We start from the raw sequence: 17,406 nt of genomic DNA on the forward strand, positions 1-17,406 counted from the left end.
TTCAGATTGCTCTAACAAAATGCCATAGACTGAGTAATTGTTTTTCTTTCTTTATGCATTTTTTGCTTTTATTATTTTTAAATGACACATAGTAATTATGCATATTTATGGAGTACAGTATGATATTTTGGTACATGTATGCAATGTGTAATGATCAAATCAGGGTAATTAGCATATCTACCACCTCAAACACTTATCATTTCTTTGTGTTGGGAGCACTGAAAATTCATTCTTCTAGCTGTTTGAAAACATAAATTGTTAATATAGTCATCTTTAGTGCTATAGGATGATTTTTTTGTTTTTCAAGATGGATTTTTGCTCTTGTTGCCCATGCTGGAGTGCAATGGCACAATCTTGGCTCACTGCAACCTCTGCCTCTCAGGTTCAAGTAATTCTTCTGCCTCAGCCTCCCAAGTAGCTGGGACTACAGGCATGTGCCACCAGCTCACTTTTTTTTTTTTTAATTTAGTAGAGATGGGATTTCACCATGTTGGTCAGGCTGGTCTTGAACTCCTGACCTCAGGTGATCCACCTGCCTTGGATTCCCAAAGTGCTGGGATTAAGGCGAGAGCCACCACACCCTGCCAGGATGATTATTAATATAGGCATCCTATAGTGTTATTGAGCACTAGAATTTATTTCTTCTGTCTAGCTATACTTTTGTATCTTTAACCAACTTTTGGCTATAAACAACAGAAATTTATTGCTCACAGTTCTGGGGGCTGGGGGCACTCCAAGTTCAAGGTGCTGGAAGACTCTATCTGGAGGGCTGCTCTCTGTTTCAAAGATGACACCTTGTTGCTGTGTCCTCATAAGGTAGAAGAGGCAGTCACACTCCCTTCAGCCTCTTTTATAAAGGCACTAATCCCATGAGTTGGCTCTGCCCTCATGACTTAATCACTTTCTAAAGCCGCCACCTCTTAATGCCCTCCAATTGTGGATTAAGTTTCCTTTAATGAATTTGGGGTGGGGGGATTCAGATCAGAGTGGATGAGTTGAGACCCAGTTATATAGAAGGTGGAGTCAGAGCTTTGGCCCAGAGATCCTGGATCAGGGCTACTAGGGGAGATCTTTTGAGCCTTTTGGTGCTTTTTAAATGAGCCCAAGGAAGTCTGTGGTCAGGATGTGAACATCCATGTACATGCCTACACGTGTGCTGACAAACACGTGGACACACATTTGTGTGTTCTTTCCCTTGTCCCTTCCCACTCATCAAGCACACCTAATGGACAACTCTGGTCTCTTCCTTCCAGGGACACTCTAATTGTAACCTGCACCAACAGTGCCACAAGCATCTTTGCCGGCTTCGTCATCTTCTCCGTTATCGGCTTCATGGCCAATGAACGCAAAGTCAACATTGAGAATGTGGCAGACCAAGGTACATGACAGTTGTTATCCTGCTGTTGCAGGGCAGGTCCCAGGCTCATGCCACAGGCTCCTAATTTATACTATGCTGAGAAGTTGGCCTTCTGGAACAGGATAGAGGGTGGAGGAGCCCCAGTCCCTCTTTACAGAGGGACCAAGACAGGCTCAAGCAGGAAGCTCACTGCAGAGTCAGAACTGGCTGGTCTCTAGCTAGAGGGATTGCTTTTAAAGCTCTCTTTCCTTCTCCTCTCATCTCCTTCTTCTTCCCTTGCCCCTCTTAATTTAGCTCCAGCCTATAGAAGTAAGGGTTATACCTGTTAGGTACGAGTAGAGAATTGATTAAGCAAACCATTGCACCAGGAGCTGATGTGGGCAGAGGCTGCTGTAGGATGACTTTCCTTGCAGAGGGCCCTGTCAAAACCAAGGCTTAATGAGAGAACTGACTTCAGAGGAGCATTTTCCTTACAAAGCACTTTTCTGATTGTTAGGTCAAATGTGCTTTCAGGGCCTTCTGCTTACTTAGCAATGCAGACCTGCAATGTTTTTCCCAGTGGGTAGAAAGGTTGGATTGTGCTGGGTGGGTGGAGACACATGTGGGATGAATGTTTACTCTCTACCCAAATGGTCTTTTTATTAATGGCTAACATTTGTATGGTGCTTTCAAGTTTATAAAGAGCTTTCATTTTTATCTCATTTAATCCATATTACTAGGACTGCATTTTGCAGAGAGAGTGTTCAAGATTTTTGTTTAACTCTTCACTTTTACCCAGCCTGGTTCCACAAAGGACTTGTATATTTAGTAGGTTTCAGTGATCAAGGACTTTCATTGTGTCTATTGTTTACCGTTATGATCTCATTCTCTAATCACACACTTATGGGATGCCTTGTGTGTTGGTCCTGTGCCTGGTGCTGTGGGGCATGACTGTGGCCGACACCCAGAGGTGTGCCTGTGAGAGGCTTGTCTGGGCAGTTATCTTCCTTCAAGGAGCTGACTGCAATACTCAGATAATGACCTAGATGTGGTGAGAGAACTAAGCAATAGAAATGTCACCTTTTTGAATGCTAAGATCTCTTCTGGCTCCCCAAGGATAATTCATTACTGCTCCAGTTCATGCTGATGGTGCACCAGGGACCTCAAAGAGTTAAAGAGCCAGCATGTTCCAGGGGTGCAATTATCTCTCCCTGGAGGGAGTGTGAAACCTGAGGGGTGTTTGGTTCTGCAGCAGTGCACTAAATTAGAGTGGCCCCAGGAGATAAGCAATGGCTCTCCCTGGTAGAGAATTCTCAGATACCCTGGGAGGGAGGGAGGGAAAGTGAGAGAGTAAGAAGGTTTTGTCATTAGAAGTACCCGAGTCACTTCCAGCTGTCCTGTAACCTCATTTTCTCCTAGCAGAGTGGCTGGAGCAGATATGTTCTGTCCCATTTTCTAGTAGATCTTAGGTGTTTTACTTTTTGTGACATTACTGAGTTCTTTTGGAACCAGTGGCCAAGCTGCTAGAGATAGTGAATCTGAGATATAGACCAGGTTAGTAAACGATTCTGAACTCTTTTCTGCTCCAGGAAAGGGATTTGTGGGGAGATATTGCAAAAATGCAAGTAGAATTTTGTTTTTCTGGTATGTAAAATGCAGCCAACAATTGTCCATGATTGTCTCTGAAATTTCTCCTTTCCAGTGTTTTTTAATTTCCTTTGATTTTAACAAGGATAAGGGCACTTCTAACAGGTTCTAACCTGTTGTGTTAATACTTGTTTCTTGCATAGGGACAGTGGGCCTCATCTCCCACAGGAGAGGGCCCATGAGACCTCCCAGACCCACTGGGGAAGCTTTCCTGCTCATCTGAGCCTGCATGTATTTTTATATGTGCTTTACAGGCTTGTCTTACTTGCCCTGATATAGTGGAGGCTCTGCAGAATACAGGACAGAGATTTGGGGTCAGTCCTGCGTTAAACCCGAGCCCCACTTCCTCCTTGCTGGGCAACACTGGCATATAAACATTCAGGACATTTTTGGGGACCCAACATCGGTAACTAAGTTTTGGTCTTTAATCAAATAGAGGGTCTCCTTAATGACCTAACAGTATTTGATATTTGATTTAGTTTATAACTCCCTTCTGAAAGAGGCATTTCTACCAAAATTGTCATCCTACACCTTGGCCTTATCAAAATTTTGAGGGGTTGAGGATGGGATTGGGGAAGAGACCAAGTTGTCTTTTGCTTTTATGATAGGCGTAGGGAAGGGGGCGTGTTCTTCTATGGGAAAGCTTCCAGGGAAGTTAGCCTTTCAGAGCCATCTCCCCACCATATGCATATCTACCCATAGAGTGGTGAATCATGTTCAGAATCTATCCTGAAGCCAAACAAAGATGTTTATCCAACAACAGAAAGGCTGAGTTAGACCAATGTAGATAAGCACAAATGTGCATATTTATTTAGCGTTCCCAGGTGTAGGTAACTCTCAGCTAACCAGAGCACTAGAAGTACTGCCTTGGTTCCCTTGCCCCATAAAATAGTTCAGATACCTTGCTCATCAAAATAAGCATTGGCAAACAGCGTGGACACCCCACTTCCATGCAGCCAGCCATCTGTCTACCACCTGTATCTCAATCCTTCTGCCCAAAGGCACAGAAGTCCAGGTGGCTTATCCTCAGAGTACTCGTTCAATTTGTAATAGTTATCACAGCAGAGCGGCTACCAAGCTGTGCAATGGGCCTTGATGTATTGCACTGACCAGAGCCCCTTGCTGTGTCTTTAGTTGCACTCTAGGATAAAGGAGGCGCTCATGGTAGAATCTCTGGGGACTCTGCTCAAGTTTCTGAAATGCAGAGCCCCTTTGGTTCCGTTTCACAAGAAGATTAATAACAGTCTCTGTTTTCTGAGTTCCTAGTATGTCCAGGCATTGTTCTAAGCTTTTTACTTGTGTTGATGCATTTAATTCTCAAAGAAGCTCTATAAAAGTAGGTACTATTATTATTTCCTTTGTGTGGATAAGAAAAATAAAGTTTGTCTAGGGAGAACAAGTGACTCCCCTAAGTCCTCAGCTAGTAAAAGGCACAGCCAAATTTTTTTATTTTTTTAGACGGAGTCTTGCTCTGTCGCCCAGGCTGGAGTGCAGTGGTGTGATCTCGGCTCACTACAACCTTTGCCTACCAGGTGCAAGCGATTCGTCCATCTCAGCCTCCCATGTAACTGGGACTACAGGCACCTGCCACCACACCTGGCTAATTTTTGCATTTTTAGTAGAGACGGGGTTTCACCATGTTGGTCAGGCTGGTCTTGAACTCCAGACCTCATGATCCACCTGCCTCGGCCTCCCAAAGTACAGGGATCACTGGCGTGAGCCACTGTGCCCAGCCACCACCAGTTTTTTAATCCATGGGGAATAGAGCCTGTACTCTAGCCACTGGCCTCCCAGTGGGAGAGTTTGGCCTCCATCAGACTGGCCATTTTTTTTTTTTTTTTTTTTTAAAGATGGAGTCTTGCTGTGTCGCCCAGGCTGGAGTATAGTGGCACAATCTTGGCTCACTGCAACCTCTGCTTCCCGGGTCAAGCGATTCTCCCGCCTCAGCCTCCTGAGTAGTTGGGATTACAGGTGTGTACCATCATGCCTGGCTAATTTTTGTACTCTCAGTAGACATGGGGTTTCACCATGTTGGCCAGGCTGGTTTTGAATTCCTGACCTCCTGATCTGCCTGCCTCGGCCTACCAAGGTGCTGAGATTACAGGCATGAGCCACTGTGCTTGGCCCATATACTCTTTTAAACATCTAATGATGTTATTCCCTAGATGACTTAATTGCCCATCTGCCTTGGGTAAGTGGAATCCGCTGTAATTTAGCTTGCAAATAATGCCTTCACCAGGGGACTTTAGGGAGGCAACTGAAATGGAGCCAGGCTGAAATGATTTTTAGAGGAAGGAAATGATTTTGAAATCATTTCCTTCCTCTAAAAAAGCAGTAAAGCCCAAAGGGTCGAATCCTGTTAAAGTAAGCAGCTGAGGCTCTCTGGTAGTGGCCATTCAAGACCTTCCTGTCAGCTTTATCGGCCTGACTGTTGCAAGAGCATTAAACTGACTTCCTTGTTGTTCTGCATTTGAGACCTATTTTGAAATTTAGTTTAATACAGATGTTTCTTTTATGTTCACATAGGGAGCCTTCAGAGACTGGCTCTACAGTCTGTTCGATAAATGCATAAAGCAGGGGTATCTCAGGCATTTGAGGCTTTATATTTTAAATACCCCAAGGCCTTAGGCAACATTAGGAACTAATAACCTGATAAATTCCAGTTTAAAAAAGTGCTGTTATGCTTGAGTTATAAAAATTCTAGGTGCTGCAATTTCTGGTTGCAGACGTGTGCTGGCTGTGGATTATCCCAGTGCCCACGTTCACTTGCCTCTGCCCATTATCAATCAGTTTTCTGCTTACAGGGAAATTCACAACTACTGTGTCTTTAGCCACTCTTGGTTACAGTAATCTTCCCAGTGAGGCCATGAAGCAGGTAGAATGGCTGGCAGGGCTTTATGATAGCAGAGAAAACTGCCGCTCAGACATCCCCACCAAAACCGCATGAGGTGTTCTAGAGAAAACCTGAATCAGAACAACCAGCTTCCAAGTTCGTAGTCCACACATAATAGAAGATAATAATTCTGTGAATGTGGATGATGTGGGAGGTACTGGGCTCAGTGTTTTACTTGGGTTTTCTCATTTGTTCATTGTAACCACCTTGTGAGGTACTATTTTTAGCCCCATTGTACAGATGGACAAAATTGAGGCTTACAGAAATTAAATAACTTGTCTAGGGTTGTACAGATGGTAAGTCATGAAATCTGGATTTGGACCAGATCTAACCCTTAGAGACTAAACCCTCTTACATGATGCTTCATGCCCTGGCCCCCGCTGCAGCTAACTACTGATGTAGCCCCATTTATACCAATAGGGCAAGATCTCCAAAGTGTTAGATTCGTATTTTATGTGAATGTTTTCTCCTGGAGGACTAAATAGGAGGAAGGGTAGTTAAAGAAAACAAATCTAATGCATGCCACTCTTAACACCTAGCTGATGGGTTGCTAGGTGCAGCAAACCACCATGGCATACGTTTATCTATGTAACAAACCTGCACATCCTGCACATGTACTCCAGAACTTAAAAAATAATAATTAAAGTAAGAAATAATGTCATTCTGGTCATGTTTCAACTTTTAGAGCAGCAATTCTCAAACTTCAGCACTATTGACATTTGAGGCAGGATAATTCTTTGTTGGCAGGAAGCTGCCTTGTGCATTGTAAGATGCTTAGCAGTATCCCTTGCCTCCGCCCACTAAATGCCAGCAATTGTCCCACCACTAACCCAGCTGTGAGAATAAAAAATGTCTGCAGACGTTGTCAAATATCCCCTGGGGTGCAAAATCACTGCTGGTTGAGTACTGCTGCTTTAAAGGGTAATTAATTATAATCCCTTTAATTCATCCAACACAAAGACGGAGTTTGTAATTTTATGTACATGGGACACAGCCTAGCCGTGGAGTCCAGTAGAGTTACCTCTGAATCTCTGCCTAGACACTATTTTTAGGCCCCTCCTGTAGGTTCTCCTGGCTGTTGACCGAATTCCCTTGGTCTTTCCCTTCAAGGAGCCTATGGTCCAATTGAGGAAATGGATAGAGATGAGTAAAAAATAACCAACAATGGAAGCGGCATGTAAGAAGTAATAAACGAGGATCTCAGCAGAGAGATGGCCCTCTGGGCTCTGGGAAGAGGGGCCTTGGGTAGGGCCTGCCTGCAATCATCTGTCTGTTTCTTCCAGGGCCAGGCATTGCATTTGTGGTTTACCCGGAAGCCTTAACCAGGCTGCCTCTCTCTCCATTCTGGGCCATCATCTTCTTCCTGATGCTCCTCACTCTTGGACTTGACACTATGGTGAGCCCCTTTCCCATCAGTCTCTATCCCAGGCTCCTTTTGATGACTCCCCTTCTCGTTCCTGGGTTCACCCTTCATGAGAGGGGTTGGCTTAGGGGTGTCTGAATGCTTCTCTCAAGAGATCTAGAGATGGTGAAGTGCCTTTGTAGGGCTCAGGGTCACCTTGTATTTTGGGTGTTCATGTAACGGTGCAAGGGAGTCATCCTCTCTCCTTCCTTCCCTCTTTGTTCTACGTGGCAGCTTTTAGCCTGTGTACTTCCTGCCTTCACATCATTTTGCTAAAGCAAATTCTGTAGGGCTGGATAAAGCATAATATGAAGTCAATTTTAGGGACATTGTTTTGGGGAGTCAATTACAAGATCCTGTTGACAGATGCTCAGAGTTTGGTCCTTGGGTGCAAAGAGGGTTTTTCCTTAAGCAGAAGAGCAAATGCGAGGTAAACTGGAGGAGAGGAATTTACATTTCATGAATACAAAGTGAAACTTAAAATGTCCTAATGGGTGAATATGAATGTAAGTCTCTGGGGGCTGCAAGTGCAGTTTTTAAAGCTCACATCCTGCTTGGGTTCTCTTGGCTGCCCTTGTGGGTTGGACCCCAAGGAGGCCTTTTAGACCCATTGAGGGAATGCTGTTCTAAAAACCAAACCTAACACAAATACAACTCTCCTGGATGGGACACGCGGAGGGCTTTGTGGTACCTTCTGGGTGATACAGTTTGACTCAGATGTTCATTTCCTGACACGGTTCTAGTTTGCCACCATCGAGACCATAGTGACCTCCATCTCAGATGAGTTCCCTAAGTACCTCCGCACACACAAGCCAGTGTTTACTCTGGGCTGCTGCATTTGTTTCTTCATCATGGGTTTTCCAATGATCACTCAGGTAAGCTGCCTCCTGGGCACAGGCTTGGGGTGGGGGCAGGTGGGTGGTAGGCCAGTGGCTATCTGTCCTTCAATCCATAGCTCTTAGACCTTATTAACAAAGGCAAATCACTGTCATTTCCATGTAGATGGCACCAGTTCATTAGGGATTCTGACTGCAGAGGGAAATATGTCATCTTGGCTACCAGTGATGCTTCTAGTATCTTCATAATTGAGATGTAGCCTTATTGAGCCAACAAGACAGGTGTGTCCTACTTTAAGAAAATAGAATACATGGCTGGGTGCAGTGGCGCATGTCTCTAGTCCCAGCTACTCAGGAGGCTGAGGCAGAAGGATTGCTTGAGGCCAGGAGTTCAAGGTTGCAGCGTGCTCTGATTGCATCTGTGAATAGCCGCTATACTCCTGCCTGGGCAACGTCGTGGGACCCCACCTCTAAAAAAGTAAATAAAAAATTAGGAATAAGAAAACAGAATACATGAAAATCTATATTTACTAACCAGATACATTTTCTGATGATTACTGTCATGTATGAGTCAACAGCCACTTCAGTTTCTTCTAGTCCTGAGTGTCTTGGTAAATTGTGTTAGCTCACTCAGGATATATATTGCTTTTGTTGTCTCTGTGGCCTTGAGCAATTTAACTACTCTGGGCTTTAATTTAGTCTTCTGTAGAAAAGCAGATTGGAATGTGAGGGTCTTTAAGCCTCATTTATTGCAGGGAGATGTAAAGAGTGAGGTAGATACATGGGGATGTGTGAGAAACGCCCAGAGACGCCTAAAGGTCGTTGGAGGGTCAATCAAATGCAGATACTTAGGTGGAAATGATCAATTGCTTAAAGCAAAACTGAAGCAATCTGGCTGTTTACACACATACACTTCTTCAGACGTTGACCTTTGCCTTCCAAGAATATGATGTTAAATCGCTTTTTTTGGTGCTTGTTATATTGATCAGCTCAGAGCCTGTAGAGGAACTGCTTTGCTGACACAGCAAGGCCCCCAGCTTACATGCTGGACCAGATGTAGGTTACTGCGACTGAGAGGAGGGGAGATGCATGGATTCCTGTTTGCACCTGACTCTTCTCAGGATTGAGTGAATTGGCTGTTAAACGTGGGAAGAGACAGCCCCGCTCCAGGACGCATTTGATATTGGTTGTTTCTCTCTCCTGTCAGGGTGGAATTTACATGTTTCAGCTTGTGGACACCTATGCTGCCTCCTATGCCCTTGTCATCATTGCCATTTTTGAGCTCGTGGGGATCTCTTATGTGTACGGTAAGGAAATCACTGTGCCTGTTGCTGAGGTGGTGCTTGAGTGTTGGTAAGGCAGTCATGGCAAGGAGATTTTCCATACTTAATAATACAATACAAGGATTAAATTGCAACTATTTAGGAAACGTAAGAGAGCTGCACCTTTGTTTCCAAAGTTGCCTCAAGACCACTGTGATCCAAATTTAATAGAGAAACAAGAGCTGGCTGATGGTAAAACTCAGAAATCTTTGCATCAGAAATTCCTAGGACTCAGACACCCCTTTGGGTATGGTCTGGGTGGGAACAGTTAATGCCTGTGAACAATGGCAGATCAGGGAAGAGGAGACTACTTTGCAGGTGTGAAATTATTTCCTGGTCTTCAGTGCCCAAGCAGCTTGAATTGAGGGGTAACTTTGTAGCTGGTCCCTGGGTAATGTAGTGAGAACAGAGACTACTCAGCTCACAGACCCTTAGGAAACTTTATTAGCATCATAGGAGACTGTGATGCAATATCTTAATCTCAGATTTTTCCAGAAATAAACTTCCAGTTGTCTTACAGTGTAGCCTTCCCATCACAACAGCAACTGGTATGCTGTATCAATGGGGCCATTATCAAGAACAGGAATGGTGAGCTATCAGATGCCATCTCTACCCTTTGTGTGAAGGTGTTCGTCCTTGGGGTTTCAAGAGTTTCTCCTGGTCCCTTGTTATGTACTGTCAGTCAGTTCAAGAAAGTGCTGTTTGATTCACTTCCTTCTGCTTGGAAGCCTGCTCAGAACTGTCCCTAGGCCTCACTAATATAAAGGCCATCATAGCAAATGTCAGGAAGGCGAACATTTCCAGTTCAGACTATCTAACTGTACTTCAGATCCCAAAAGAGAGAGCAACATATTCTAAGCTAAAAGGAAGTGCAAGATATTATTTGGAATGCAGGATATGCTTGAGGGACAAATGTACCATCTGGAGCCCAAAGGAAGAGGAGTCTGCAGAGCTCTGCTCTTTTTTTCTTTTTTTCATTATTATACTTTAACTTCTGTGGTACATGTGCAGATCTTGCAGGATTGTTACATAGGTATACACATGCCATAGTGGTTTGCTGCCTCCATCCCCCTGTCACCTACATTAGGTATTTCTCCTAGTGTTATCCCTCTCCAATCTCCCCACCCACTGCTATCCCTCCCCTAGCCCCCCACCCTCCAACAGACCTCAGTGTGTGATGTTCCCCTCCCTGTGTCCATGTGTTCTCATGGTTCAACACCCACTTATGAGTGAGAACATGTGGTGTTTGGTTTTCTGTTCTTGTGTCAGTTTGCTGAGAATGATGGCTTCCAGATTCATCCATGTCCCTGCAAAGGACATGAACTTATCCTTTTTTATGGCTGCATAGTATTCCATGTTGTATATGTGCCACAGTTTCTTTATCCAGTCTATCCCTGATGGGCATTTGGGTTGGTTCCAAGTTTTTGCTATTGTGAACAGTGCCACAATAAACATATGTGTGCATGTCAGCAATCCCACTGCTGGGTATACACCAAAGGATTAGAAATTGTTCTATTATAGAGCTCTGCTCTTTAAACTGGAGGCCCAGCAAAGCTCACCTCCAGGTGTCCCTGTTACAAGCATCTTATTTTTAATGTAATGGTTAGCCTCCACCCAACAGGTGTTTGACAGCTTCTTGCTTTTCCTGAAAACCCAAAATGGGGTGGAGCGGGAATCAAGATGGAAAAAGGAAGCCTCCTGTGTAAACCTCCTGGTACTCCAGAAACAGGATGATACTTGCAGTCAATTTTGGGCATTGGTGGACGGGGAATTTGTCTCAGATTAAAGATCACATTCCCACTGCAGGGAGAGTTCAGTTCCTGGCAAGAGAACTGGGCAGGTATGCCAGCTGTCCTGATGAGATCAGAGAGCCAGCCGCCAGCACTTTTGGCTGCTAAGACAGCCTGGCTGCTGCAACGATGCTGTGATTGAAGACCTGCTGTCGAAGTTAGGGTGAGGCTTCAAAGGATTTCTACCTGAGCAGAGAGTGGTAGAAACCCAGTGAAATCCACCACAGTGAATCTTAACTTTGTGCCCAGAAACCAAAGGCCTTGCCAGGACAGGCAAGAAGAAGCCTCCAAGGTCCTTCTTTGGCAATGCAGTCCCTCATGGGTCCACATGTAAGTTCAGGTCACCAGATATCTGTTGGCAAAGTCAGGAAAGCGCTTTATGTGCAACACTGGCCCAACTGCAAATAACTGTCTCATTTACATCTTCTGTTACCTATACCCTAACTATTGATTGCCACAAAGGGTATGTTTGCGTAGTTCTCCCTATAAAACAGGGCTGTGCAGTATGGCTTAAAACATCATTGAAATAGAAACCTTTTATTATTTCTGTTTTTAGGAATTAAATAAATAGCTTTTCCTCCGCCGCCCTACAAATCTAGCCATAGGTTTCTTAGTTCTGAAGGGAAAAATAAATCCTGAGTGCTTTCGTCCCTGGGCTATGTTAATTTTCCTTGGGACCACACAAGGAATCCCCTGGTTTCTAAGTAAGAGGTCTGGTGTTGGGCTTGCCTCCAGAATCAGGTTGACTCTGTGCTGGACTCGGGTTGAGCCTGACTTCTGCAGTGCCAGGTGTGGGTGTGTGCCTCTGATTTGAATCTGGATGGATTCTAGGAGTTCAGGAAGAAAAGTTGAAATAAGCTAACATGACTGTTTGAGGTAAAAAAAAAATAAGTCTGCACAAATCTGTAATTTGTATCCCAGAAGACAGTGTATTCTTTATTGAGATAATGAGGCCCCAAACCAGTGCAGGGTTCATTTAAAATAGTAGAACATAAACCTGTGAAGGGTTAAAATGAACCTGACTCACCTGGTGTACTACCTTCCTAGCCAGAATTAAAAAAAGAAAGCCAGGGAATTGAAGAGATTTGTGTTTTCTTCTTGTTTCTAATAATCTCTAGATTCTAGAGGATATCATTCAAACATTTGAAATATGGTAGGTATCATTTTCAAGTTTTATTTATTAGATTGAAACAGTTGTTTGAATTTCTTTTCTTTTTTTTTTTTTTTGTTTGAATTTCTTAAGTCAACATGTCTCAGTTGCCAATAGCTGGCTTTGAGGTATCCAGGTTTAAAAGAAAAACTCCCTGAGTTTTGTGTAGAAGTGGTCCCTTTAGCAGACTTTCACCTAAATAGAGACATTTAAAAAAATATTTTCATTTTCCTGGAGCCAATACAAGGGCCTCCTGGCTGGAGGAACAATGCGATTGAACAGCCACCACCAAGGTCCCCTGCCTGCTAACTGCCTGGCTCTCCATGTGTATTTCCCCAGCCTCAGTGTGGAGCGGTCTTGATCTGTTTTCCACGTCAGCCAGTTCCTTGTTTCACATACCACCTCCCAGACGGCCTCTCCACATTCTTTTATTTTCTTTTATGTCCCCACATCCCCCTTTAAAAAAATTTTTTTTAAATCTACATTCTTGTGAGAAATGTTAGATTCACAGCAGCCAATAACTTTTGCTCGATGGACTCTCTGTCTTCAGTTCTTCCCCATCCTGCTGGCTGAACTCAGAAAGATTTTTCAAAGTACGAAACAAAAAACAGAACAAAAACAAAACAGGACAAAAACAAAGTATCCCCCCAAACTCTACAAATTCAAGCTTAATTTATATCTCTATGAGCCCCCTCCCTGAGCTCCATTTTCCCTTATGTTTTTATCTGAAATATCACTGTATACACCACCAATTTCAGAGTGTAGCGTTCCCTAGCCAACTAGTTGCTGGGACTTAGTACACTATAGGAATGAGCGGCATTAGCTCACTAATAACTCACACAGGTAACTGTGTGTGAGTACATCATGTGGGCTCTTAAGAATGTGGAGAGGAAGGGATAATTTCCTATATTCAAGGAACTTGCCAACTAGCTCTCAAGGAAGAGCACGCACACTTAAGACACTGAGGGGTGCATCCCTGGCTGTGAGCCCTTTTGCTGCCCAGAGATAATGGAGGGTCAGAGTAGTCAGAAAAACCTTGGAGGTGGCATCTCAGAGATAAAATAATATAAGAGAAATAAACACTGGGACTTAGGGAATGTTAAGCTGAGGACCTTCACATTAACTACAAAAGAATAACTTGGGGATTTACTTGTCCAAAAGTATACACAATACTGGAGACATAGTTTGTCGGACATAGTACTAAATGAAAATATACTGTCTCTTGTTAAAAAAAAATATGAATTTCAAGATGGTGGCAGGAGAGCACTAAACCAGGTGTGGTTCTTCTCTGAGCACACAGAACTCTGTGCTGAGATGGGAACCACACCTGGCCACCCAGGAGGGAGAGCAGCCCCATGAACTGTATCCATACCAAGGGCATGGTGTGGTTTAGAGAGGCAAAAGCCACAGAGGTGCACAGGGGTGCATGATTGGCTGGTTAAGCAAGTCCTTGACTCCTCAGTTCAGGACCTTTTGGTCATGTGGAGTTTGTCATGGACCAGTTTCGGAGCCTCCTATCTGTTTGAGTCTAATATAATGGCCACGAGTTCACCACCTTTTTGTCTCCCCTGCTGTTTTTTTGCTAATTCAAACTCATTTTTGAGAAGAAGCTGCTCAGAGCCTTTTTGAGGCCTGACTACTTAGTCTTTTACCCCTCCAGGCTCAAGGTAATGCAGCAGGCAAGTGCCTCTTGCCCATGCTCGAGGTTCCACGAACAATTCCTTTCTCATGGTTGAGGCCTTGAAGGCAAGATGGATTTGGATTAGGGGAAAGGAGAAAGCAGGCAGAGGAAGCCATATAAACAGAGGCCTAAGATGAAAATAGCTGTTGACTCAGAGAAGGACTCAGGTGGGGACTTGGATGTGGGCCAGGGCCTGGGTGCTGGGAGTGAAGCAGAGGCTGGAGAAACTGGGGAGCTTGACTCAGGAATGGGCACGGTGCAGGAGGGTTGCCCCATGGTCCCTAGCATCTAGAGGGCCAGCCCACAAGTGGGCATGACAGGCAGAGCAATCTTAAGATCTGGAGCTAATCCAGGGCACAGGCCACATGTCCAGAGCCCTCCTGTGAGGCCCCGGAGGGCGGGTGGCAAATGACTTTCCAGGGTCTAAACTGGCCCTGGAACCTAAGCCTTTTCGCTCTTGGTCCCAGGACTGCTTCTCTGCATTAAGCTGTCTCTTGCTGCAAACTGAAAACAGCACCCATGATCCATCCCTTCCTACAGCTTGGGGTCCAGCTCTTTATCCCCCCTCGGCGAGCTTGAGCACTGTTGTCATGATCCCCTCCTCTTATAGGAGGCTGTTTATGTGTAGTCCTTGGGTCTAACCTTGAGCCTTATCATATCAGTGCCCCATTCAAGCCACACACCACCAGCTCTTGGGGATGGTTTCATGAATGGGAACAACATGGCAACAGGATTGATGCTAATAACAGAAGTTTTCAGAATCTCTTTTTTTAGAAAAAGAACTGGACCTGCTATTGGTGCTTTACATATGATTTTGAGGCCCTCAGCTTTTACTTCTATTTATTTTATTCTCTCCCCTCACTTATACTCAGAGGGCCTAGTGTTCAGAAGCTACTCATTTGAAGCTGTGTAATAAAAATGAAAGGAGGCTAACAAATCCAAAGATGATCGGATCGGCTGCTCAAAACATGCAGTTCTTGACTGCAGACCCAAGAAAGCAACCTGGAGTGTCCCGGTGTCATGGATTGACCTCTCCGGAAAAGCCCTAAGAGTTCATTCGGCCCAGTCTCCCCAGTAAACAAAATCTTGGGAGACTGTCTCACCTAAGGCCACACCGTGAGTCAGTAGCTGAACTGGGGGTCAACTCTTGGACCTTAACTCCCAGTCCAGTGCCCTTTCCACTGTGCCATGTGTGTACTGACTGCTGTCAGACTTGCCTTAAAGTAGAGCAGGAAGCTCAGCTGCAACCTAAGGCATTTTAGAGTGAGCTGGGAAAAGTTGCCTTGGGTGAGTCCTCATACTATTCCCAGCACAGGTTCCTCGACAGCAGCCCTGAGGCTTGGTGGCCCTCCATGATGGCTATTGTCAGGAGGCCTGGAAACTCACTGTCAAGAGGGGTGGCTGACGTTCTCAGTCTGAGCTTGGTGGGAAGTAAAAGCAAATGTCAGGAGCAGAGGGTCGTGAAGGGTCTCAGGATCCATTATTTTGATAGTGGTGTCTGGAGTGGAGTTTTTCGATTAATTTTAAGACTGAAGTACAACATACATACATGATACATTTTTCATTTATTTATGATTTTTTATTAGATGCTGACAAGTTATAATTGTATCTATTTACAAGGTACAAAGTGATGCTATGTGTTATACACTGTGGAATGATTGAATCAAGCTAATCGACATATCTATCACCTCAAATACTTATCATTTATTCCTCCTGTCTAGCTGAAATGCTGTATCCTTGACTATCATCTCCCTGTTTTCCCCAGTCTCTGGTAACTACGGTTCTGTTGTCTTCTATGTGTTCCTTTTTTTTTTTTTTTTTTTTTTTTAAGATTCTACACATAAGTGAGAACATGCAGTCTTTATCTTTCTGTGCCTGGCTTATTTTACTTAGCATAATGCCCTCGAGGTTCATCTATGTTATCACTCCTGAAATAATTTCCTCTCTTTAAAAAGGCTGAATGGTACGTCATTGTGTATATATTCCACATTTTCTTTGTCCATTCATCAGTTGATGCACACTTAGGTTGATTCCATTGATGCTGCAATAAACATGGGAGTTCAGGTATCCTTTGGACATACTGATGTCAAATCCTTTGGATATACACCCACTAGTTGGACTGTTGGATCATGTGGTATTACTAGTTTTAGTTTTCAGAGGAACAGCCATAATGTTTTCCATAATGGCTGTGCTAATTTACATTCCTACCAACAGCATACTAGGGTTCCCTTTTCTCCACAACAGCATGTATCTTGAGTGTACAGCTCAGTGAATTTTCAACACCCAAATCAAGATATAGAACATCAGCAGGGCCATTTTTTTCTTCTCTCTCTCTCTCTCTCTTTCCCCCTCCATCCCTCCCTCCCTCCCTCCCTCCCTTCCTTCTTCTTCCAGAGTTTTGCTCTTGTTGCCCAGGCTGGAATACAGTGGCATGATCTCTGCTTACTGCAACGTCCACCTCCCGGGTTCAAGTGATTCTCCTGCCTCAAGCTCCCAAGTAGCTGGGATTACAGATGTCCGCCACCACACCTGGCTAATTTTTTGTATTTTTAGTAGAGATGGGGTTTCACCAGGTTGACCAGGTTGGTCTCAAACTCCTGACCTCAGGTGATCCACCCACTTCAGCCTCCCAAAGTGCTGGGATTACAGGCTAGAGCCATCATGCCTGGCCCAGCAGGGCCATTTTTTAAGCGTCTGAATTGAACTATTCCATTCTGCAGAAGGAAAATTCCAGTCTCTGCTTTCTAGCCCAGCAAGAGATTGTCTTTGTACATCACATCCATCCTTCCCCACTTCCAAGTAGTAGAAAGCAGGCATTGAAAATATAGGACCAGGAAGGATCAGTGGGGACTGAGGTGGGGGTGGTGGGGGACACTGATCGGATGAGGGCAGCTGGTACAGGTGGTGGACAGGGAGGTGATGGCAGAAGGGGGAGAGGTGGCCAGTGAAGGCAGGAAGAGGAGCGCCCAGAGACTGAATTCACCTGCTCTTGTGGAACTCAAGGCAAAAGACCCAGAAATCTAAGGAGGCTGGGAAGGCCTGAGGTGAGGAGGAGTAAGGGACCAAGGTCTAGAAAGAAGGCCTGAGAATATGCAAGGAGTTTTCTTGATGGGAGGAGGAGTTGTTGGTAAGTCCCTGTTGACCTGCAGATACCCACTTTTCACAAAAATGATGGAGGATGAAGGAATGATGAGTTTTTAAGCTGAGGCCATATTGAAGTCAGAGCCGCTGACTATGAAGGAGCTTGCACTTGGACACTGTACAGTTCCCTTCAACATCTCAGTCCCATAGTTCTGGGAAGGCCGCACTTCTGATGAGGTCATGAAAAAATGCAAGAAACTGCCCAATT

At 44.5% G+C, this 17,406-nt stretch overlaps 1 protein-coding gene across 1 annotated transcript in view; it reads left to right on the forward strand.

Moving 5' to 3' along the window:
- Nucleotides 1–17,406, forward strand: part of SLC6A5 (solute carrier family 6 member 5) — a 60,149-nt gene that overhangs the window by 29,931 nt on the left and 12,812 nt on the right. Inside the window, exons 10-13 of the mRNA XM_032240985.1 lie at nucleotides 1,254–1,378; nucleotides 7,160–7,272; nucleotides 8,022–8,153; nucleotides 9,322–9,421. Coding sequence (XP_032096876.1) covers nucleotides 1,254–1,378; nucleotides 7,160–7,272; nucleotides 8,022–8,153; nucleotides 9,322–9,421 — 470 coding nt within the window. The remainder of the gene's footprint in view (nucleotides 1–1,253; nucleotides 1,379–7,159; nucleotides 7,273–8,021; nucleotides 8,154–9,321; nucleotides 9,422–17,406) is intronic.

This window comes from Sapajus apella, unplaced genomic scaffold (genome assembly GCF_009761245.1).
Source record: "Sapajus apella isolate SASKATOON/1434 unplaced genomic scaffold, GSC_monkey_1.0 scaffold47, whole genome shotgun sequence".
In the NCBI taxonomy this organism is placed as follows: domain Eukaryota; kingdom Metazoa; phylum Chordata; class Mammalia; order Primates; family Cebidae; genus Sapajus; species Sapajus apella.